General features: G+C 42.3%; 1 protein-coding gene across 3 annotated transcripts in view; it reads right to left on the reverse strand.

The window, feature by feature from the left end:
- Nucleotides 1-5,612: 5,612 nt before the first annotated feature.
- Nucleotides 5,613-23,458, reverse strand: part of GYPC (glycophorin C (Gerbich blood group)) — a 33,150-nt gene continuing 15,304 nt past the window's right edge. The window contains exons 2-4 of one of the 3 annotated variants that reach the window (XM_060278581.1): nt 21,595-21,703; nt 10,380-10,430; nt 5,613-6,592 (exon numbers count right to left, since the gene is read on the reverse strand). In XM_060278581.1, the coding sequence (XP_060134564.1) occupies nt 6,396-6,592; nt 10,380-10,430; nt 21,595-21,655 (309 nt within the window). In that variant the 5' untranslated portion in view covers nt 21,656-21,703 and the 3' untranslated portion in view covers nt 5,613-6,395. The remainder of the gene's footprint in view (nt 6,593-10,379; nt 10,431-21,594; nt 21,704-23,458) is intronic. The other 2 variants (XM_035128526.2, XM_035128534.2) reach the window with 2 other exon arrangements.

Raw genomic sequence — 23,458 nt, forward strand, 5'->3', positions numbered from 1 at the left:
AAGCCTTGCCAACAAATAATGTTTCAGATAAACTCCTCTGCTATTTAGCTCCAAAGCGTTTCTGTTTCTAGTGGGGGGAGGGGTGTTTGTGTGTGCGCTAATTAATTAACTAAATCTCTTGGAATAACATTTCTGCCACTTAGGTGCCCAAGGAGATTCTACATTCACATACAACTACTAAAAATTACAATAAGAATCCAACTATATTGAGAATAAGATTTTAAAATGTTTCGAAGATACTGTGATCATATGGCAGTTCTGAACACAGGAAGTCACGTTACAGGAAGATGGCGCCAAAATTTGGCTAAAATTTACCACAACCATGATAACAAATGTTGGAGATGCAAGAAAGAAGAAGGTTCCTTTTACCACATGTGGTGGACATGCCCACTAGTAAGTGACTTCTGGAATAAGATTTATAATGAACTCAAGAAAGTGTTGAAAAACACATTTGTTAAAAAAACCCAGAAGCATTTCTAGTGGGCATCATTGGAAATGAGATACCAAATAAAAATGTGTCTTTTTTTATGTATGCGGCGGCGGTGGCAAGAATTTTAATTGCGAAGAACTGGAAACTACCAACACTACCAATGATTGATGACTGGCAGATGAAGATGATGGAGTTTATGGAACTGGCTGAGATGACCGGGAGAATCCGCAACCGGGGAGAGGAAGCGATGGAAGAAGAATGGAAAGATTTTAAGTCATATTTTAAAAAATATGCAAGTGTGATATATTAAGAATAGAATTAGGTTGTAAATAAACTGTGGAAAATAGGAATATGTTAATTGAGAATTAAAATTAGATTATATGAGGTGATTAAAATGGGTTAGAACTTGCTAAAATAGAAATGTGATTAAGAACCACAGGGGAAGGGATCCCGAGGGGGTCCACATATGCAATGCATTTTTCTTTTTTCTATTTTTCTATTTTTTATCCTTTTTGTAATGCTTTTTTGTTCTTCTTTTATTCTGGAAAAACCTAATAAAAATATTATATAAAAAAAGGAAGATGGGGCCACTGACACTGGCTCCAGAGGGATAACAACAGGTTTAGTGGCGGAAAAGGCTCAGCACTCGTTTTCCAGGAGTTTGTGTCTGGTGGTAATGGGCAAATGGATTGGAACAGAAGCAAGGAGAATATGTGTTAACAGTTGGATGTGCCTCTGATGTGCTCTTTAGATTGAACAAACTGTGTGAACCGTTTGGAGCTGTTGTTTCCTGTTGTGAGGGGAAAGCAAAGGCCAAGCCCTCCTGGCTGTGAGAGGAGTTCCAGCATCTTACTGCTACAGATTTGGGGCCTTTAGAAGCACATCGGAGGTGAGGTGAACTGTTCTGTGCCACAAGTATCTTACCAGTCAGTGCCTGATGATTCACTTTCTGGGGGGGGGGGGAATCTTGATGTGGCATCAAAGGATCATAGCATCTCAGCTTGGGTGTGTATCTATTGCTGAGGCACCACACATAAGCATTTGCCCTACTTTGGGGGCAATAGGCATCTTGTTAGGTGTTAAGTTTCTTTGTCTGCTCTGTGGAGAGTCTTCATATAGTGCTTGTGCGGGCATGCTTTGCAAAACAGTGAAACTCCTTTTACCCACACTGACATGCCAGCTGTCCCTTCTCTGAGTTACCAAGGCTATAAAATACCTCTTGGTGAGCTTTTGATGTTTTTGGCCTCCTTAGCTTGGAAGTGCCTGAGTCAGTTCTCAGGCTCTGTGTTTAAGTTTCAGTTCTGCATTGCAAGCAGCAGGTTGCCGAAGACTTTCTTTCTTGGGAAGTATCTTGTATCTTTTTGCACGAACATCCTCTGGGTGGCCTCCACTTTGTGACAAGTCTCTTAGACTCAGCATCCTGCTACCTCTTAAACCTGCCTGCCTGTACAGAACCTCACATCAGCTAAAACAGCCTTGCAACTCTCTAGGGCCCCCTTTGTCTCTTGAGCAATCAACCTCTTGTCCAGAAAAGATTGCTCATTATCTATATGCCTGTCAAATAAGTAGCAAACAAACACAGGTTATAATCGCACCAGGAAGGGTGACTGCTTTTCGGTAGCGGATGGCTTAAAGAGTCAGAGGTGCTTACCTCACCTCCCAGCAGGTGGGTTGCTGTTATTGGCCAAGAGTGGAAGGGGCAAGATGGCGGACTCACTGGCAGGAACACCAGGCCGCCTCTGTTGACCTCGCTGCTGCCTCGCCCCTGTTCTTTCTGGTAAGCTGCAGTGACTCACCTGCTGGGACCCACCATAGTCCTTGCTTCCACTGTTTTTGCTGCTGCAAATGTGCTGCCACTTAGTAACTGCATTTCTAGACAGTTGTCTTAATGCAAGGGTCACCAATGTGGTGCCCATGTGTGCCAGTGTGTCCCCCAATGATTCTTAGGGCTCCTGTGGGTGATTTCAGTAAATACCCCTTCAAAAATCCACAATGCAGAAGGTGCTGTTTGCTTTTCTTGCTCAGTACCTGTTTGCACTGGCTCAGACTCTTCTACATTAAGCCCGTCTCTTCCCGTGCAGCAAAAAGAGATGGTAGGATTCTGAGATGATGGAAGAGGCTGTACTACTTCAGATTGTAGGTGGGGAGATACCATTTCTGAATGCTCCCCTACACAAATACATTCCTGCAAGTAAAAAGCTAACGCATCAGGGAAAAAGTTCCTAGCCCAATCTGCTCCCTTTTGTGTTTGTTTTCTGTTTGCAGGGAGTTCTTTAGTTGCAGAAACACTCATTAATGTGACCATTGCCAGCAGTATAAAGTGCTAGAGAACATTCCTACTGTGTTCTGCTGCCTCAGCCTTATAGCTTAGCCAGGGTCCTTTGAATTAAAACAAAAACAGAACAATTAAAGAGAACACCAGGAAAGTATCACACACCGCCGAAGCCGGATTTCACAAAGAACATGGGGGTTATCCAATGCTCTGAATTCACAAAGAGGTTTGGCTTATTTCAAAACAAACACAAAAATGAATAGGTTTTCCGATGCTCATTTTCTGTGCACAAAGAAACCTCATGTCAGAACCTCTGACATCAGGTTTCGCTGTTCACTGAAAATGAACACTAGAGAAACAACCCATTTGAACAAAAATCCAACCAGACTGCTTTAGGTATACAAATTAGTCCATGCTAGTACCTAGACATTCAATTATAATATTCCCCAAAGTTGGAAACATCTGGACTGGACCCTTAGCGCTCGCTTGCACAACTTCATGCACCCTGTTTTGAGTTCAGCAGCTGCAGGATAAGGGAAGAGGTTAAGCAACAGGAGACTTTTCATCTTCCTAAAAATCAATTAGGTGTTTTCTGTTGAGGAGTATTTAGCCACCGAATGAGTCTGTGTGCCATGCAAATAAAGACAAGTTTACTTTTGTTACATGCAACACAGCACACTGACTCAAGTGACTTAAAGTCAAGTATTCAGCATAATTGCAGTGGCATTCTGCATTTAAACCAGGATCTGAGTTCAGTGGAGATAAATGTAGCCATTTGGCTCCAAACACATACCCTCCATCATTTATCCAATGAAACTAGTGACATCCTGATTAATACTACTACTCCTAATAATAATAAGAAGAAGAGAAAAGAAAAGAAAAGAAAGCAATAGAAACTAAGTAATTGTGTAAGTGTTTTAATAACTAAAATTGCTAAATAGCAATGGGGAAGGGGGAAAGCCATTGCACTTTGATTGTTTCTTTGGTTAGAGGAATACTGTCAACAAAACAGGAAAGCAAAGAAATATAAAATAAACTGATAACTTGGGTGGGATCAAAAGTTAATTTTCTTTGAGACATAACACCAATTTTGAATCAGATTTCCATATTGGGTAAAATAGTCATAGGCTTCGCTGGCACATTTTGGGCCACCTCTTATTGCCAGGAGCTTCCTTATGGTTGCCAATGGAAAGAGGGAAATTTGAAGTGTGGGAAATAAAAACTGGATTAAAAGAATATAGGACTGGAACAAGGCTTGTTCCCCTAAGCGCAGTGTATGTATGGAATACTTGGCTCTTTCGTGACCAAATGATGGTTGGTTTCCTGAATGGTGCGTAATAGCACATTTCAGAAGGAATTTAGGTGATGTGTTTTCAGCTGTATAAGTGGCATTTGACTGCTTTCTCTCTTCACAGCCATAGCAAGACTGCAGTTCACCATGGTTCCATATGCATGCTCAGTGTGCACTTTGAATATATTCCAGACCTGTTACAGTTTTATCATTTGGCTCTCTATAATGAATTTGGAACCTTCAAGTAAAAATTGCTATTTTCACTAGCTCATTTGTTTCCTTCTCACTTCCCCCAAGTCTCTTGTAACATGAAGAGCAATTCCATGATTTGCTTTGTGGCCCAAGGAGGATACTTCCATGATGGAACTCTCTGCCATGTAAAGCCTGTTGAGATTTCCATTCTACCTTAAGGGCAGACATGGGACTGGTGCATGTCACATGTCTGTCTTACACACACACCTGCACTGTATGCTGGGACTTCCATTTGTGTATAGCTTTTGTTTTTTTGCTTTGGACATGAAGGAGATCAGACATGTTTCTCTTTGTCCTGATTTATGCTCAATAAATCTGCTTGTCAATATGCTACCACAGTCTCTCTCAGGCTACTTTTGCTGCGTAGTGGTATCTGCTGTTACAGTGCCATGCTTCTGAAGTCTGGGTTGCTATCCCAAAGCTGCCCCGGGAGTCGGAGATTGGCCGGGAGGAGTTGATCCTGCTGGGGCTTGCCAGTTGCCCTCTCGTCTCCCTGGTGGCCGCTAACACAGGGTTATGGGCCCAGATCCACGGTGCTACCATCATGGCTGAAACATGTAGCCACATGAATTTTTCTGGTCACATGGAGCTTTTTCACACCAGTAATGAATACTCGCATGAAATCTAGTACTGCCATAAGGAATCGTTATAGGTTTAGGAGGATCCATGTGGGAAGCCATGCTAAATGTTTTCAATTCAGGCAAGGAGAAGTGGCCTCCAATGGGAGGGTGAGTAGAGATTGAATAAATGATTGAATAGTGGAGAGTTATGGGGCCCTTAATGACAACTCCAAACCATGGTACGCCTTTACTTTTGGGAGCTAAGGGGCCTACCACAAAATCTAAGTAGGGAGTCCGCCTATGGCCCCTCTAAAATTTGGCCAGCAGAATAAACCATTTCTTTTTCTTTAATAAAAATTGTGTTGTGGGTTGTTGTCAAGCACATGGCAGGTGATCACATATGGCTTGTGGACTTGGAGTCGTATAGACCTGAGGGCATACAGTACTCTCTTAACCTTAGAGCCAGCCTACAAAAACACATAGACCAGGTGTGGGGAAACTTTGGCTCTCCAGGTATTGTTGAGCTAGAACTCACATCATCCTTGCTGGGGCATGTGGGAGTTGTAGTTCTGCAACATCTGGAGGGTCACATCTGGTATAGATTGTAGATTGGTTCTGTGTAGACTGACTCTAAGTTTGATTTAGAGTGTGGCCATGGTTGCAACTTACCCATTTTGTTCAGTTGAACTAGGAGGAATGGCTCAGGACAAAGGACTCCCATGTCATAGTGTCTATCTGTACAGTTCCCTCTTCTGCAGGGCCTTCTGGGTTATGGCAGAAGTGCTTCAAGAAATGCAGAGAACTAAGCAGGTGGAGCCAGTTTAATACAGGCAAATATAAACTCTCAGAAGAGCAGTGAAAGAGCAGATCATGGGCAACTCTTCTTAAACAACAACTATAAGTCAACACAGGCTTCCAGCCAACCAATTTACACTCCCAGCACAGAGTCTTATTATGACACCACACTAGCTATCTGGAAATAAAATCCTTCATTTTAAAAACTTTCCTCAGCATTTTCTTTGCGTTTTCTGTCAGATCCTGGTTGCTGTTGTTTTGTAGTCTTCTCAAAACAAACATACACATATATATTCACACTGGTAAGCTTATGCATGTTAAGAAAAACGAAGTATCTGGATATAATATATGTGTTCAGAGTAGTGCTTGTGCCAAGATCCTCTGTTTTATACATCCCAACGTTTGTTGGGTTGCAGCTTAAAATTCACTTTCAGGTGCTGTATCAGTGTGGGATGGATCAACGAGCCTATGAGGATGCTTTCAGTTGGTACCTGCTATTTTTTGCCAAATGTCAAGGTTTGACATTTGATGCTATTATCTGTTATCAGTTAATCACTCATCCTGAGTTTTTTTGTTTCTCTTGATCTGATATTGAACTGAGTTGTGCTGTTAAAATCAAATAAACAGCCATGGATCTGGCGTTGCTTCATCTTGGGGGCAAGCAGCAATATTTCAATTAGTCTCCTTGTTCTCCTCTGTGCAATTGCTGTATCCCGGTGCTTTTTGATGTCTCTGATCAATTCCCTTGGGAAGGAGAGAATGACTAAGTATGACTCCGTGGGGCTGCCTTTGCTCTCAGATGAAATATTCTTTCCGGCTCTCATCCATGGCTTCTTGAAGGGTAGGGTCATTTTTCAAAGCGGCATCTGCGCTTTCGGCAAATTCAGTTCCCTTTGCTTCGTTGGTGTGGTAGGTGCCCTTGTGCCGGTACATGTATCTCAGCATCACTACCAAGAGGCAAATCAAGACAAAAGCCACCGCTGCAATGACACCTATGGGGAGGAAGAAACATTTGAATGTTCCCTTTCATTAATGATTTCAAATAGCTGAAGGTTTTTGTTTTGTTTTTGTTTTGCATAGATGGATGCTTATGTTGAAGCCTTCAAAGGGAAAGCATTCATACACAGCAACACATCAGGTAGCGGCTTTGACATTGTGATGATGAAGACTGGATTGAGGAAAAAATATAAGCAATACAAAACAAAAACAAGAAACAACAAGATCACCCCCCCATGCATATTTGTATTTTGGTAGACTTGTTGCTGTACCCATGTTGGCAGCTGCTTGAGACTTTCAGATCTTGTCAGTGCTTCCATCTCCCATGGTTTTATGTATGTAAGATTCTGAGCCAACCTTGGTTTGGGCCACAGATTTTTTTGTACAGTTCAAGCATCCCCAAACTTCGCCGACCCAGATGTTTTGGACTACAATTCCCATCTTCCCCGACCACTGGTCCTGTTAGCTAGGGATCATGGGAGTTGTAGGCCAAAACATCTGGAGGGCCACAGTTTGGGGATGTCCAGTTTATATGATTCTATGCTACTTAATTCCTGCTCCATTCCTGCCACACTCTCTCTGTTGCTCATAACCAAGCTTAAGTCTGAACCAGGAGTGTGAATAGAGTCAGTATATATTGGAATTGGCAAAAAAATTGAATTCCTCAAGCAAAAAAATGAATTCCTCTCCTCTCATTTGGTTCTCTACAGTCCACCCAACCAGTCTGAACCAGGACTTCGGTTTTACTCATTGTTTGTTCTGCAGATCTGGGTCTGATCTTGGACAGTTAGTCTTTGAAGCTTGGCTTACCACGAACATTTGACTCTGAAGTTATCACCATACCTGAGATCCTGAAGCAACCCCACAATGGTTACGGTATGGGTATGGGAAGTCACTTTACCTGTGCAAAGCACACTCGTCTGAAGCATTAAGAAACCCTCAGAGCTTTTGTTGCCTGATTCCAGGAATCAAAGTTACTGCTATGAAAAAGAAAATTGCCCCTGTAAAGATGTTGCCTCTGGTATTATAATGCGGCTCCAATAGGGAATTCATCAATTTTTAAGGCCCGTGATGGACTCTCAAAGCACAATAGGCTATAATGCTCTTTAGATGTTGTACAGTATTAATAAGCCTCAGGGGCTTAGCACAATTCAATTTCCCTCCTAATAACTTGTAGGAAGCTAAAATTAAAGTTACAGGAGATGGAACCTAAGGGAAATACAGCAGAACTTCACTAATTTCCACTAATGACGGGGAATCCACCTGGTGAATTACTGAAATTAGCAAGTACAGCAAGGAAGTGAGCAAACACAATAGAAATAGAGAAGGCCCAAATAATACATCTTAACATTTAAGAAGCTTCTTTGGGGAGAAATAGTAATTCAAGCGAACAACTTGAATTAGTACGACAATGCGCTAATGGGACTGTAGCAAAATTGCTGTAACAAGTTTCTGTCATGGTAGCTCTCATCAGTAGAAAAGCCTAGAGAGAGAATGCTCTTCTTAACACCAGTTGGTAATCTAAGATGGTTTTGTATGTGCACGGGGAAACTTGCAGAGAGAGAGTGAAGTTCCGTGAGCGGGGAGAAAAAGAGGAGGCCTCACACTGCAAGGTTTTGGGACAGTATCATCTGGAATCGCATAACATCAGAAGCCCTGGTCTCTCACAGATTTTAAAATGAGAGGTGGGAATGTGAGGATACCCACAAGGCAGAGCAGCCCCATGTGAGGCTGCTGTCTATAGTCTATATAGTAATCAAAAGATGGCACAACCAACAGGGATTGCATTCAGCTCCAGTGAGGAACCTTCTGCACTTAAGAGGCAATGGGTGATTTATCAGATGCCACTCTGAACTCTGCCCCACACCCTCCGCAATCAGTTCTGGAAGATTAGGGGAATCCCCAGAACAGAATTAGGGAGGGCATAGAGGAGAAGAGTGGTAGGAAGCCCCATTGTGCAGGTGGGAATCCTTGCGCTGATGGGATGCTTACTTAGCACTGCACTAGATACAAACCTTTGAGAAGCATTAAAACACTCCCTTCACACTGGTCTGGATAGCTAGTGGGTTAAACTGTGTTTCCTGAATCCAGTTTTTGACCTGTTTAATATCAGTTATTGCTTTTCACCTCTTCATTTGTCTTGCCTGCAAAATCATTAATATTATTATTTCTCAATGTTTAGTATGTTTCGTCGTGTCCGATTCTTCGTGAACCCATGGACCAGAGCACGCCAGGCACTCCTGTCTTCCACAATATTATTACTATTGCCTGCTAAATCATCATCAGTAATAATAATAATCAGAATTAGAGTAGACCCACTTAAACACATTTATTTCAGTTAGTCATGTCAGTTGATGGATCTGAGTAGGGTTTATTTGGATACACAACCCCTATTTTTCATCTTCTATACCCCCATTTTACAGGGTTTATCTGTTTAGTCCTTTATGGGGAGGGGGGAATCAAAGTGGTCAATTTAGCACTAAGGGGATTGTTTAAATCCCTAAATGGCCTCGGTCCAGTATACCTGAAGGAGCGTCTCCACCCCCATCGTTCTGCCCGGACACCGAGGGCCTTCTGGCGGTTCCCTCGTTGCGAGAAGCCAAGTTGCGGGGAACCAGGCAGAGGGCCTTCTCGATGGTGGCAGCCGCCCTGTGGAATGCCCTCCCAACAGATGTCAAAGAGAAAAACAGCTACCAGATTTTTAGAAGACATCTGAAGGCAACCCTGTTTAGGGAGGCTTTTAATGTTTAAAATATTATTTTATTTCATTTTTCTGTTGGAAGCCGCCCAGAGTGGCTGGGGAAACCCAGCCAGATGGGCAGGGTATAAATAATAAATTATTATTATTATTAATTATTATTATTCCATCAGTGTAAGGATTTCTGCCTACCCAACTGAACAGTATTCCATTTCTTCCCCCCTGCACTGTTCTGAGTGTTCTCCTGACCCGCCAAAGTGGATTTAGAGAAAGCAAGAGAGGTGCATAAGGCAGAGAGGGGGGAGCCCTATTGCACTAGTGGAAGTCCTTGTGTTGGCTTCTGCTAACAGAAAGAGCTGGTTGAATCCTACTATTATCTCTATATGATTTTCTCTAGACTTTAGCACTCTAACTGGGACTGTGCAGTTCAGACCTCCTTTCTCTCTGTGATGTTGCATTTATAATAATAATAATTTATGAAATGATATTAAATACCTCCTGATGTAAACATACAATGACTTTACTTCCGGTCTCTCCCCCCCCCCCTCACAACTGGGAAGCCTTCCAGGTACATATGCCTGCTACACCCTTGGGCTGTTTATCCCATCCATGCAAGCACCAAACATATTTTCTGCCAATTCTCTCTGCACTTCCGGTGCTGTGCTCCAATCCGCTTCCAGCAGGTCTGTGGTAGTTTCAATGAGGTTGTAACTGCAAGCCACACTTTTAGAAGTCTGGAGCCTTGCCTTTTTGTATAAATGTCTTACACACGGAGAGTGCACATTTTGTTGTACCTTCCCCATAATATTCCACCCTTCCCAAGGAAGCCCTCATTGCATGTGCTAGAAAGTCTGTTGTATAGCAGCTTTATAGATGTCTTTTCAGGTCTGGCCTGAATGGTTTGTCACATTTTCACAGACTATTAACAGAGACATATTGCATCACACCATTGATTTTTCAACAGAAAAGCTGAGTAGGTGTATATTATAATACTTATTTTTTTCTGGGCATAGGCAGAGAGTCCCATTTTGTTTCTTCAGTTCTGTGAAATACAGCCTTTTGTTCAAGCAAGATTGTGTTCTTACCTCCGATGACTGCAATATCAGCTGCAGTCGGAGAGCTTCCAATATTTGCAGCTAGAAATAGAATATACAAAATCTAATTAGACAGGAGATCTCAGGTGATAAATAACCACAGCTACTGCAGTGAATGGAGCAGCGTTCTGGTTTTTTTTTTAACCATTCCATTCGTTTTCTCCCCATGAAACCAAGAATGTGAAGGATCTGGACTCAAAGGACAGCAATTAGAATCCTCAAATCATCAAATTGTAACATTGGAAAGGGACCTTGAGGTTCATCTGGTCCAACCTTTTGCAGTGGAATCTCAACTAAATCAAAAAGAAGAAGCCTAATTCAAGCATTGAGGATGCCCCCTGCTATACACAGGATAGGAAATCTGAGACCCTCCAGATGCTGTTGCACTACGACTCCAACATCAGAGGGACAAAGGTTCTCCATCCCTGCTGCACACACTGAAAATAAATCACTAGCACACTTGTGTAGTAGCTCTGCAGCCCAAGGAAACATCACAAAATGTTACAAATATTCTCTGTCAACGTCTCTGGGTGAAAATTCATAAAAGCATAAGCGTTTCCTCCCTCGTTTTCCCTCTCAAGCACAAAATCCATGAAAGAAACATGTATGTTCTAAGTCGAATGACAGAAGACGTGTAAATGGCACCTTGATCATGTTTGGGACTTAGACTGATGGATTATGCATGATCCTGGTTTGTTTTTCACTTTGTGTACTTGACATATTCTTTTTTAAAAAAAATAATTTTTATTGATTTTACAAACAAAACTAAACAAACTACACAAACATACAATATAACACTGTCCCTTCGTTTTCCCTCCACCCACTGGTTCACCTCTGCCACCAGTGAAACCCGTGTGCTTTGAGAAACAAAGGGGTCCATTGTAAGTTGGGTTTAACCTCCCCCCTCCCTCCTCCCCCCTCCTCCCCCCTGCCACTGAAAGGACAAGGGTGGAGGAGTTCTGAGCATTGGTTTCCCCCAGCTCATTCATAAGTATATATTTAACAAAAACAAACAAACATAATAGGGGAGAGTTTTAACTCCCCAATTCTTATTGCCTTAGCCTTATACTTGTGACTTCCTCGATAGTCTTCCTCCTGGTTTTCTTTAAACAAAATCTAAAGTTTATGGCGGGTTTTCTATTTCAGTTTAAAATCCTTTTCTTATAATATTAACTCAACCCTCCTCCTTTTCCATGCTGCCCTCCCACAGGTCCCCTCCTGCCACAAGAGGAACCTGTGGGGCACAGCATTTCCAAGGTTCCATTATATCCCCTCCTCACCCCCCTGAGCACCCCCTGCCACTGAGTATCTCAGAGTAAGGAAAGGAGAGTAGACAGCTTTCTGCCTAAACCTAACTTAACTTACAAAAATTTACATTCACTTAAGTTCTTTCCTAAGCTGCTCTTATAATTCCCTCCAGAAAGCACAACTTTTTCCATTCATTTTTAGACTCCATCTCCTCTCCCTAAGTCTTTTCCCCCAATTGGATCATCATTTCCGTTAACAAGCCAAAATTTAAAAAACCGTCTCTCAAAAACTAAAAATAAAGTCTTTTAACTAAAATATTCACCCCACACCCATTCTTTCCCATGTCCATCTCCAGGCCCTTGTCCCCCCCTGCCCCTGTCTTTTCCATTCCTCCCTAACATCATCCCACATTTCACCCCCTCCAGGATCTTCAAGTCCATCAATCCTCAAATTCCTTTGCTTCTCATTTTCTTGCTCTGCTTGATTTTCTTCCTTTTGAGGTCCATGCTTTGCTTCATCCCAAACATATTTTTTTAAAGTCCAAGTCCTCTTTAAAATTTTCATCTAATTGTTCCTCCTGGTATCCAAATTCAGTCTCCACAGTCTCCAAAGTCAAATTTTCCTCTAAATCCTGGGCTTGGACTTCATCCTCATCTGATGGTAAATTGGGATGCTGCCGTTCCTTGTAGATATCTTCCCATGTTTGTAAGTAGTTTAGCACAACCTCCTGGAAGGCTCGAGAGTACTTTGTTTTCATATTTCTCCTGACCGCAGACAAACAGGAGGTGGAGAACAAAGAGGTGCTGGAAAATTCCTTTCTCAGACGATCGACTCCATTTTGGCTGATCTTTTCCTTTGTCTTTTAACTCAATCACAACTCCATTCTTAAATCCAGTTTTTAAGTAATTCTACCACATTTTCATCCAATTTTTCCAATTATAACAGTACAATCAGTCCACCCGGTCTTTTGACAGCTTGACAGCTTTTTGACAGCTGTCAAAGCGCTCTCCCCCTTAATGATGCTGTTCCTCAAGGGGAGCCGGACTCGGGAGTTGAGAGGGTTCAAAAAGGTCTTTCTTTCTCTCGGGTCCACAGTCCCAAATGTCTTTTGTCGTTCAGCTTAAGGTTATTTAAAGCGCCTCCCAATTTTCCATTAGGAAGAGACCGACTTCCGTTTCTTTGGAGTCTCTCCTATTTTTCCAATTAACGAATTTAAAGTCCGTAATCGTAATTTCACTTACTTTTTTGGAAGTTCAAATTTATTCGGAAGAATCTGCCGCTTGCCGGGTCGGGACTCGGAGCTTCACTTCTCGGAGGTAAGATAAAGCCCAAAATGGCTCCCGCGGTTCCACCCCGCCGGCTCTCGATCGCTCTATTGAGCTCTCGGGCAGCGGGGGATCCGCAAAAAACGGAGCAACCGCTGGGCGCGTGAGTCACCGGGACTCTCTACCCGGTGTTTTTACGGGGAATCCGCTCGCTCTGCGAGGTCCCTGCGTCCTTCTCTCCGCCGCGACAGACCGGAAGTCCACTTTGTGTACTTGACATATTCTACATTGTTTGGCGTCTTGCATGTGAGGCCTTAGATTCTAGAGGCTTGGGGACTAACCTGTAGGAGTAAGAGAAAACCCTATTCCAGGCATCCCCAAACTTTGGCCCTCCAGATGTTTTGGACTACAGTTCCCATCATCCCTGACCACTGGTCCTGTTAGCTAGGGATCATGGGAGTTGTAGGCCAAAACATCTGGAGGGCCACAGTTTGGGGATGCCTGCCCTATTCCATGTCCCACCTAGTAGTGGGGTGGCAAGAACGGTTTTGGCTGCAGAGCTTAAAAAGTTGGGCAATCTGGTATAGTAAGTCGTGCTCCTTCAAGCATCGGTTTTAGGACTTTATAAGCTGCCATCAATGTTATGTATGTATAATGTTGTTGTTGTTGTTGTTGTTGAATACATCTTTAGTTTGGAATTTTTCTCTTTAGTTATAAAAATAACATAAATAATGAAGTGATCTTTCACACACACAAAATATCACACAGTAGGAGGCTGCTTTTGGATCACTATTTTTTTTTCTTCCAATTTGAAATCGGAGGGGAATCTCATCTGCCCTTTCTGATGAATGTGGTTCTACTGTGAGTAATTTCTCTCCCTTGGCTTACAAGCGTTGTAATGACCCCAAGACTTATTCAATTGGCAAATCTGTCCCTGGCCTGTACCATTTCATACAACAGGTGGGGACTCACCTGCCTGAATGTTTCTTCATAAAACTCATTGAAAACGGGGAAATAAGGCTTGACTAGGACATTTATTTTTATTTTCTATCTGCAGAGTTGTTGTTTTAAGAGAATCATTCAGTAGTGTGGAAACCCCTCCCCCCGCCCAATAGTTTCAACTCATACAGCCTACCCACAGATGTACCATTTCAGCAAGAGCAAAAGTCTGTCTCAAAAATGAAGGCTGGGGGTTTACTACAATTGACTGCTGCAGAAGGAACAACAAAGATGGATATCTAGGTCATTTGTCATAAACAGGTGCAGTTTTTGTGAAGTGGCACTTGCTTACCACAGGCTGAATTTGGCTCCCGGAACTCCAATTACATTCTCTACTGGATTATAACAACGCCAGGATTAAGTAAAACCCAACATTGGGGTGTGGGTGTTTTTTAAAAAAAATCTAAGAAAAGGAATTGGTTTGAGAGAGTTATGAGAGGTTGGAAAAAGTAGGCATGAAATCTGAAATTTAATTATAGCCCTCACTTTAAATATGAAAAAAATCAGATTAATAAAAGGCAAGAAAAAAAAGGGGGGTCATTTTTCAGGAAAAAAGGAAACTTCAGACAACTCCCTTTTTCTTTCCCATTATCTTACAAGATACTTAATGCATCAGCAAACTGAGAGGATCTTATTTCCCTAGTTCCGCTACCCTGCCTTTCTCTCTTTCTATCTGCTGTAATGGCTATAATCTTGCATTGAAGTTGTATATAAATAAATGGGACCAGAGTGCATAGGTTGGAGACTGCAGCTACCGTAGCTACACACAAATAGCACAACTCTAATTTAAACACCTTGAACCAAGCACAGTAAGCTTTCGTAGAGCAATTCCAGACTGTTTCTGATTTTGGGTGGGATTCAATCACATACTGACATACAGGTTATGTAATTAATGTTGATTAGGAGGTCTTTTCCAACAAACTCACTTCCCCCCAAAGATCAGACCTTTTAGAATAAGAAACGTGACAGGGCAATGGACCTGCACTTGCTTTGATGCAACACCATATAGAGTTCACACAAACTAATAGAATGAATGCTCCTCAACAACCCCACAAACCAACCTGAATGAATGTTCCTTCCACAGGCTGTCTGAAAGCACAGCATGGTTTTATTACTGTTGCCAGCGATGGGTTGATTCCTTTATATTTTATTTTTATTTTTGCGGGGGGAAAGCCTGGAGGAGGGAGCTTTTGCAAGACACCGTCAATACCCCTTCCCTCAGTGAGTTCACATTTTTGTTACCATTGTTGCCAGCCGTTTTCTTGCCAGACAGAGCCAATGAGCAGGAATGCAGTGGCAGTTATTCCTCCTCCTTTTCACTTCCCCTTATGTTTACTTGCTCATCCCCGCTTGGCCAGAGGGAGAGTCAGGTGAACAAGCTACCCTGAAATGTGGAAGAGGAGGAGCAGGTCCAAGGGGACTCTTGTCAGTGGGCTGCCTGCTGGAATGTGGGCTCTCAGCAGGTGCATGAGCATGATGCTGGCCAAGTTTTCATTCTTCCCATGCCAAAATGATGGATTTTGTTGGGAAAACCAGCCTCCCACTTTGCAACTCAGCACCTATTTTTAGGTGTGCGCGCATTATTACTATATAAAATGGTGGCCACTCTTGATGCCTGAGCAGCCTCTGGACTGCAACAGGTTGGGAGGAGGTTGCCATGTCACAGTCCTGACAACAACAAAACCTCTACTATTTCCATTTCAAGGAAATCTCTCACTTGGTGCCCTTGAAATGCAAATAGCAATTCCAAGAGAGGCAATTTTGTTTGCAGTGGGAGAATGAGTGAGATTTCCGCTCTCCACCATCCCAGACTCCTAACTACATAACAAAAAGGGAGGCACATTAATTGTGTTCCTACCACTATCTAGTTTGGCCCACAGATTATATACTGGGCATGTGGAAGGGAACCGCCTTGTCCTGTGTGAGGATTTGGCAGTTCTCAGCCATGTGACCCAACCCCTAAGAAGTTCCAGGTCTAAATCTTAAAAGCTTGTGCCCTCTCTGTAAGAAGATCTGCCAGTGCAGACTACACTGCAGAAGAAAAGGGGTTGGAGGAGAAAACAGGACAGGGGTCACATTCTGTATTTCCTGCTATAAAATTACAAACCGCGCAGCTTCTGCAATTGTGTCCATCCTCCCTGCTTTTAGTGTGCATGTTTTTTGTCTTGCCAACACCTGTCATTCATTGATTTGCCGTATAGATTTAAATCTCAGGCTAGAGGCCAAGGAGTGCAAGAAAAGATTGCTAAAGGTCACTTGACTTGTTACATTTTAGGTGCTCACTGAAAAATAAAGTGTGTGACAAATGCATGCATCATGCAGGTACAATTATTTGGAACACAGGGAGCTGCCTTAAACCAAGTCAGACCATTGTCCCAACTAGCTCAGTATTGTCTATGTTGACTGGCCACAGTTCTCCAGGATTTCAGGGAGGGGTCTCTTCCAGGCCCATGGGTGTAGCTAGGATCTTTGTTAGTGGGGGGAAGAACTGAACTATCTGTGACGTGATTGGCCAGTTAGGTAAGTATTTTTTATTTATTTACTTGATCTGGGTGTGGGTGTGTGCAGAAGCCACCCTCTGCTGCCCTCTGGCTGTGCCCATGTCCAGACCTACCTGGATATGCCAGGCATGGGGACCTTTTGCATGAGCTATGTCCTTCTCCATATTGGGGAGCCATGATTGACTGCAAGTTTATATTTAAAGCACACTCGGAGACAAGCCCAGAATTGCCCCAACACAGAGTGCGAAGTCACCTAGGGTAGACTTTCCCCAGCCTGATACTCTTCCATAATTTCTAACCATTGGCCATGCTGGCTGGGGTTGCTGGCTGCTGGGGAAAGCTGGCCTAAGGGTACATGAATCAAAAGAGAGGGCGTGCAAAATCCCATTTTCTATTAAAAGGATTCTGTTCAAACTGCCTATTGAATAGTTAAAAGTGTTACCCATTATCTATTTGAAGACTTGCTGCCAACTCTGGTGCCCCACTGGAGTTGGCATCCACTTTTCTGAAGGGGTCATCAGAGCAAATTCATCAATCTGACACTCTCTCCGCTCAAAAACCCATCGCCGCCTTCCACGAGATGGTGAAACTCATCAACGCCGCTCTTTGAAAATTAAGGAACAGTTTCTCATCTGTCAATCTGGACAGGAGATGGAATAATTTGGCCTCCATTTATATGCTAAATTATTACAAGGATAATAATGGTGGATTGGGGAGGGGAAAATATAACAACTACACTGATTGTTTAGGTGACTGTAAATGGATCGTCTTCAAAAGGCGAGGTTAGAGGAAAATGCAGATAAACACGCAGATTGCTTCAAAATCAAAACACTTAAGGCACGGTGTTCATCCTTCTAGAACTAATGGCCATTCAGCGTGAACGGGATTGTGCCTCAAATTGCATTCAGATGCAAATATTTAATTGCCTCGGTAGCAAATAAAATTATAGGCCCCAGGTATTTGCGGGATGTTTTTGCACAGAAACAACATAGTTAAACTGTGCAGTATTTGATGAATTAAATTCATTATGTTAATGCACTCCATATAATCTGAGCAGCCCACCTTTGGCTTGAAAAATACAGCAGAACTGCTGGCGTTGATTCCTGCCGCCTAAGACTGCTGCTGTCACTTCCAGTAATTAACCCTAGAGGCTTACAGTTTTCTTAATGCTTTCTTAAAAATAAGAATCAAAGAAAGGCCGTAGTCCTGTGAGCCATAGCAGTGTTATCCATGTGGTAGCATTGCTTATTGATCAATGCAGGGAGGTGGGTATACAGCTCCCAGAGGATAGATGTTCTTTTGTTTAGATGTTCCAAAGGCAGTGAACAAAGATCACATATTGTGGTCAGGAAAACAACAGCAGTTTTTTTTGTTTTGTTTTTAAAGGCAACCCAGATGAAATCCAGTGACTCTTAAATATCTTTGTTTCTTTTTTTGTGGCCTTCAGAAAGTGATGCCATGAACCCCATAAATAGGGCTGATTGTACTCTGGCATGTTCTATCCAGTTTGAAATTCTGTGCTGAAAGCCAAATTGTACAATGTGTAGCTTCCTGCCCCCTCCCCTTTAAATTTTTATTAATTACAAGTGCAGTGTTTGTGGGGAGCAGAGGATGATGGTTACCAGGAATTCAACATTTGGAGAAGGGGAGAAAGTTATCTCTTCCTTCTCCAGCAAGACTGGAACGTAAATTGCCCTCCTATGCATGGCTTAGTAAAAAAACAAACAAATTATAACACACACACACACACACACACACACACACACACACACACACCCGCCCAAGTATTGGTGCTCTGCAGGAGGGGGCAATTTTAGTTTGGAGAGATAAACCACACCTCCCTGCAACCTGCATTTCTCAAAAGGGTCATACATATACACAAACCATGCACACCTGTAATTTATAAAAGCAAAAGGGTGGGGACATAGCTACATACTGTGCATTAATGCACCCTTAGTTTGTCTTAGATAACTGAAATCCACAATTTAGAGCACATTATGCAAATATACACCAAGTTGCTGGATTTGAATGATGACCTGTGAGGAGCGCACTATTTGGGATTTTGCAAAGCCTAACAATGATTTGGCAAGAACTGGGGTGGTAAAAGGTTTTTTTTAAAAAAAGGAGAGCTAGAATGAATTAAAGGAGAAGTGGTTAAGGGACAGATTAGAAGATTACTTTTTTATCAGGTTTAGGAAAAAAGCTTCAGGGCTCTCAGGTACCTTGCCAAAGTTTTCCTTTTTCTTGTGAGCTTCCAGCCACCACTACTGCCTGATCTGCCCTGATATCATAGTGGAAGCTTGTAGGCAGAGATGTCATTGTCCCTCTCAGTATGGCATAGTAGGATGCCACCATTTACCTGGCCTCTGGCTGGTTGCATTGCTTACAAGGAGGTAAGCATTCTTTCTTCCCCAAATGTCCTGAAACAACGCTCCCACAAGACACTTTAGAGAAAACAAAATGGCGGACACTAGAAGCATCTGCCTGTGTCACACACATATCTGGATTTTAAAGATAGGAGATAAGATTACAGTGGTACCTTGGTTTACAACCATAATCCGTTCCGGATGTCCATTTATAAACCAAAACAGGTTGTAACCCAAGGCATAGCTGCCAAGTTTTCCCTTTTCTCGCGAGGAAGCCTATTCAGCATAATGGAATTTCCCTTTAAAAAAGGGATAACTTGGCAGCTATGACCCAAGGCGCGCTTTCGCCAATGGGGCCTCCAAAAAATTTTTTGTTCGTAATCCAAAAAAAGAGAGGGTTGTAATCCAAAAAAAGGGTTGCAAACCGGGACACATACTTCTGGGTTTGACGTGTTTGTAATCCAAAACGAATGCAAACCAAGATGTATGCAAACCAAGGTACCACTGTATAGCTCAAAGTGGATAATGGAAGAACATACAGAATTTTGCAGGTTATAGGTGGCTGGTAAAAAATAATAATATTGAAGAGAAATTCTTTAAATTTCCACACAGGGTCTCCCTCAGCCTAACCTGTCAAAGTATTCTGCCATCCAGAACTCTTTAAATATAATGCATGTTCGTTTTAGGGTTATCTGTTGAATATTGCAGAGTATACGCAGACTTTCTGGAAGGATTCGGTTGCAGGCAGGCAGAATGAAGCAGGAACAAGACGTTGCTCACTAGTAACTTGGTTACTTATAGAGGTTTATTATTTACAGCAGACTCACAAGTTACTATATACAAGATACAAACACGGATCTTAACTCTCTCTCTGAACAAACTCCAACTAACTCCAAGAACTAACCACACACCAACAACCAAACCAACCAACCAACCAATGGAAAGTCATGAGTCATCATGCCTATATGGGTGACCTTATCCAATAGCAGAGTTGTATCCAAGGCTCTCATATCATTAGGCAGAAAAAAACTCCCTCTACTCAGTCTTCCTGGCCTTCGGTCAACTCATTAATTGCTTCTGTAGGAAGCTGCATCAAACCAAAGTCCCAACATTATCAACAAAGTATTATTTTCTGACATTATGTGCCATTTGATAAATTTATTTATTTAGTTATTTACGAGGCAAATGCTGTGCTTTCTGAGGAAACTGCACAAAGCAGACTATGTTGTTTTTAAAATACAAACCCATTACATTAACCTTTTAAAAACAAACAATCAGCAACAATAAACAAGAAAATTAAGATCACCATCATAAAAAATGATAAGCAGTTTAAAGCAATATTATAAATAATAATAAATATGGAGTAAGATAATCATCATCATGCCAGCAAAATGCTTGGTGTTGAACTGGATGCAGAGGAAAGCTATGAACAGCACTAGCTTTGGAAGATGCTGATAATAGACAACCACCGCAAAATGATGCTATGCACAAGCTATCATGTGATTTGAGACCTCAACATACGTAGGAAGCTACATTAAACCAAGTCAGACCATTGGCCCGTCTAGCTCAGTGCTGTCTACACTGAATGACAGCAGTTCATCAGGGTCTCAGACAAGAGTCTTCTCCAACCCTACTTGCAGATTCTGAGGATTGAATCTGTATGCAAGGCAGTTTCTCTGCCACCGAGCTATGGCCTTCCCCATCAGCTACTGCCCCTACCTTGTACCTGGTGTTTGATTTGCATTTTCTCCCTTTCTGCCATTCTGCTTCTGCCACTTATGAACTATGAGCACAAACTGTCATTTTGCACATCAATACAGATCATGCCAGAGTTAGTGGCATGCAAAACCATGGCTCCTTGTGAATGGGTCAGCAACATCTGCAAGTCAACCGGTTTGCAAATACAGCTGCAAATACAACATTTTAAGTGCGTTTTAAGTGCATTTTACAAATGTGACACTAAATGGCGCTGATGAGCTAATGGAAAATTCCATATCTACTTTATGACATTTATTATAAAGGCATTTTCACAGTGGTGGTTTGTTTTGTTTTTTAAATAACTGTGTAGATTCAGCCTGGGTCTGGGCAGAAGAAGCTTTGTGCTATCTGTAATACTTGCTCTTTGGTACAAACTGTTTGGTCCTGGGGAAATCCTCCCCATATTTCTAGATTTACTGCTCAGGAGGGTGCAAAGAGCTGTTGTTGAAACCATCCTCTCTGTTGCGGAAGGGTGATTCATGCTTTGGAAAGAAGAGCCAGCAATCCTGTGGGGAATTTTATAACCCCTGTGAAGTGAAGTGCCACACAGGAAGTGTTTTATCTTTCTCCAGCTTCACTGTCCTTTGAAGTTAGCCTTAGTTTTGCCCCATTACTCTGAGAAGAGCAAAGTTCCATGGGTGTATTGCACATTCAGCTTGAATTTCCTTTGGATGGAGGTCACTAGAGGCTTATTGGAGTTTTGTAACATTTATATTTACAAACAGACAAGTAAAGCTTAGGTGGAGGCACACAGTTTGAGCAGTCAAGCAGCCAACTGAAACCTGGTGCTCCTACATCAAATCGCCAGGGAGATATCCAGCACCTTAAGATGCTTACAGAGCCCAAATCCCCCCCCCTCAAAATTTCAGAGCTCCTTTATCACTGACAAGTCTAATTGGGAAAATGAATCTCTTTTAGTTTTTTCTATACCAAAAACATTTTTAAAGTGCTTGGCCTTTGGGCCTACCGGTATTTGTCTGAAAATGCGGAGATCTCTCATGTCTGTGATTTTCAGACTAATTGCACACAAAAGACATGGGGATATTTAAGTGATTCCTTTTGTTGTTACCCATTTCAGTCCTTGTGGCAGAACTGCTACAGTGATCCTTCTGAAATTTGACAGGATTCATGCCCTCTGAAGTGGTGACTCAGCCTGCAAATTCCATCCAATTCTGCCCCTAAATGAAAAGTTAGAGATGGTTTCTTTTTGGAGGGTGGGTGAAGTCACATTTTAGAGGTAAAAATCACTGGCAGCCTTAATGCTCTCTTGAGGGACTACTGTGCGTGCAAATTTCACCCACTTCAGTCAAAAGATAGACAAAAGTTAGAGCCTTGTTGTTGTTGTTTTCCCAGTAGTGAACCAGGGAGGATAGTGGCATTGAGACCAACAGATCTCAAAGAAGCAGCAGAAGTCACAGACTGCACATGGGAGTTTGAACAGGAAGCAGGACTGGGAATATAAACTTGTGTTAGTCACAATGAGTAAAAGCGTAGGCTTCCCTCCACTTGAATCTGATGAACTCACATTTCAACCAGAATGCTGCTAACAACTACTTGACATATAGGCTGCACCATAGCATTGCTTCGAAAGATGCAGTGGCTTCCAGACATAACTTTTTTGGGGGAACATTGCCTCAGCATATTTGGGATTGCTGTTTTGTTCTGCAAAAAAAGGGCATGCTCTGTGAAAAGACTGCAATAATCCCTTTGGCACAGTAGCAGCTCATACTGGGGGGAGGGGGAGGTACAATAGGAGTAGCTGCCTTTTGCTAACACCCCATGGAAATTTTGCTGTCACAGCAGCATATGATGTTGGAAGGTATTTTCACACTAGCATGGCAGGATGTTATTGACAGGTTTTTAACAAAAGCCGGAGCACCACAACTTGAAAATGATTGGATAGTGCAATCCTGTACATGTCTTCTTAGAAATGACTCCCAGATAAGTAGGTATCAAAATGCAGCCTATGACATCTAAAACAGGGAACCTGCGGCTTCCAGAAGACTACAGTTCTCATCATCTGTGTCTTCTGGCTACATTGGCCAGAAGTGTTGGGAGTTGGTGATACAACAACACCTGGAGGGAAAAGATGGCCCATCCCTGCCTTAGTCTTTAAAGCATGGACACCCTTTCACACTTGGGCTTCCTGCTCTTAATTAGGATGACAGTTCTTGATGCTATGAGCCTAGTTTACCACCTCTACGTCATGGCTCTGAAAACTCCAGCAGACCGACGAGATATTCTGTGTGATGTATATAAGAGTCAAAACTTGTGCGAGTCTTTTCCCATTGATGAAAAAATTAGAACATGCTAAAGACAGCGAGCCTGTGTGGAACTTTGAGATCTGATGGCAACAAAAGCTTACAATAGTAGGACAGCCATTTGATAGGGGCTCTTATTACATGAGATACTGCATGCTTTCCAGTTAAACCCTGACAATGTGTTCAGGCAAAGAGTTAGTGTCTTATTAAAGCCACCTAAAGAGATTGATGGCTGAGAGTTTGACGCTGTGCCTTTCATAACCACACATAATATACTATCCATTCAGCATTTCTAGGCTGGCACTGGATTGTGATTATTGCTCAGATTATCTGAGATATTCCTTTTGATCGCAATTTCAGATGCACCCAGCTCAATGCTGCCCACAAGTCATATATCATGGGCCACCCAGAGCATGATAAATTATCTTCCTGGGCTGTGAAATCTGCATTATTAAACCTCTTGCAAGCCACAATGGCCGTGGAGCTGCATTTGGCTTAGCAAGTCACAAAATATAGGTCTTGATTATATCATCTTTGCACCAACAGACATAGACAGGCATTCTTGTTGCCCATTACACAGCTATGAAATATTCTTCCCAGAGGCTGGTATAAGACATTTCCTTAGCAGCCCAGAGTAATCTGGTTCTGAGGAGCTTTAGTTTGGTATATTTT

Source organism: Zootoca vivipara, chromosome 1, assembly GCF_963506605.1.
Source record: "Zootoca vivipara chromosome 1, rZooViv1.1, whole genome shotgun sequence".
NCBI classification, from domain to species: Eukaryota; Metazoa; Chordata; class Lepidosauria; order Squamata; family Lacertidae; genus Zootoca; species Zootoca vivipara.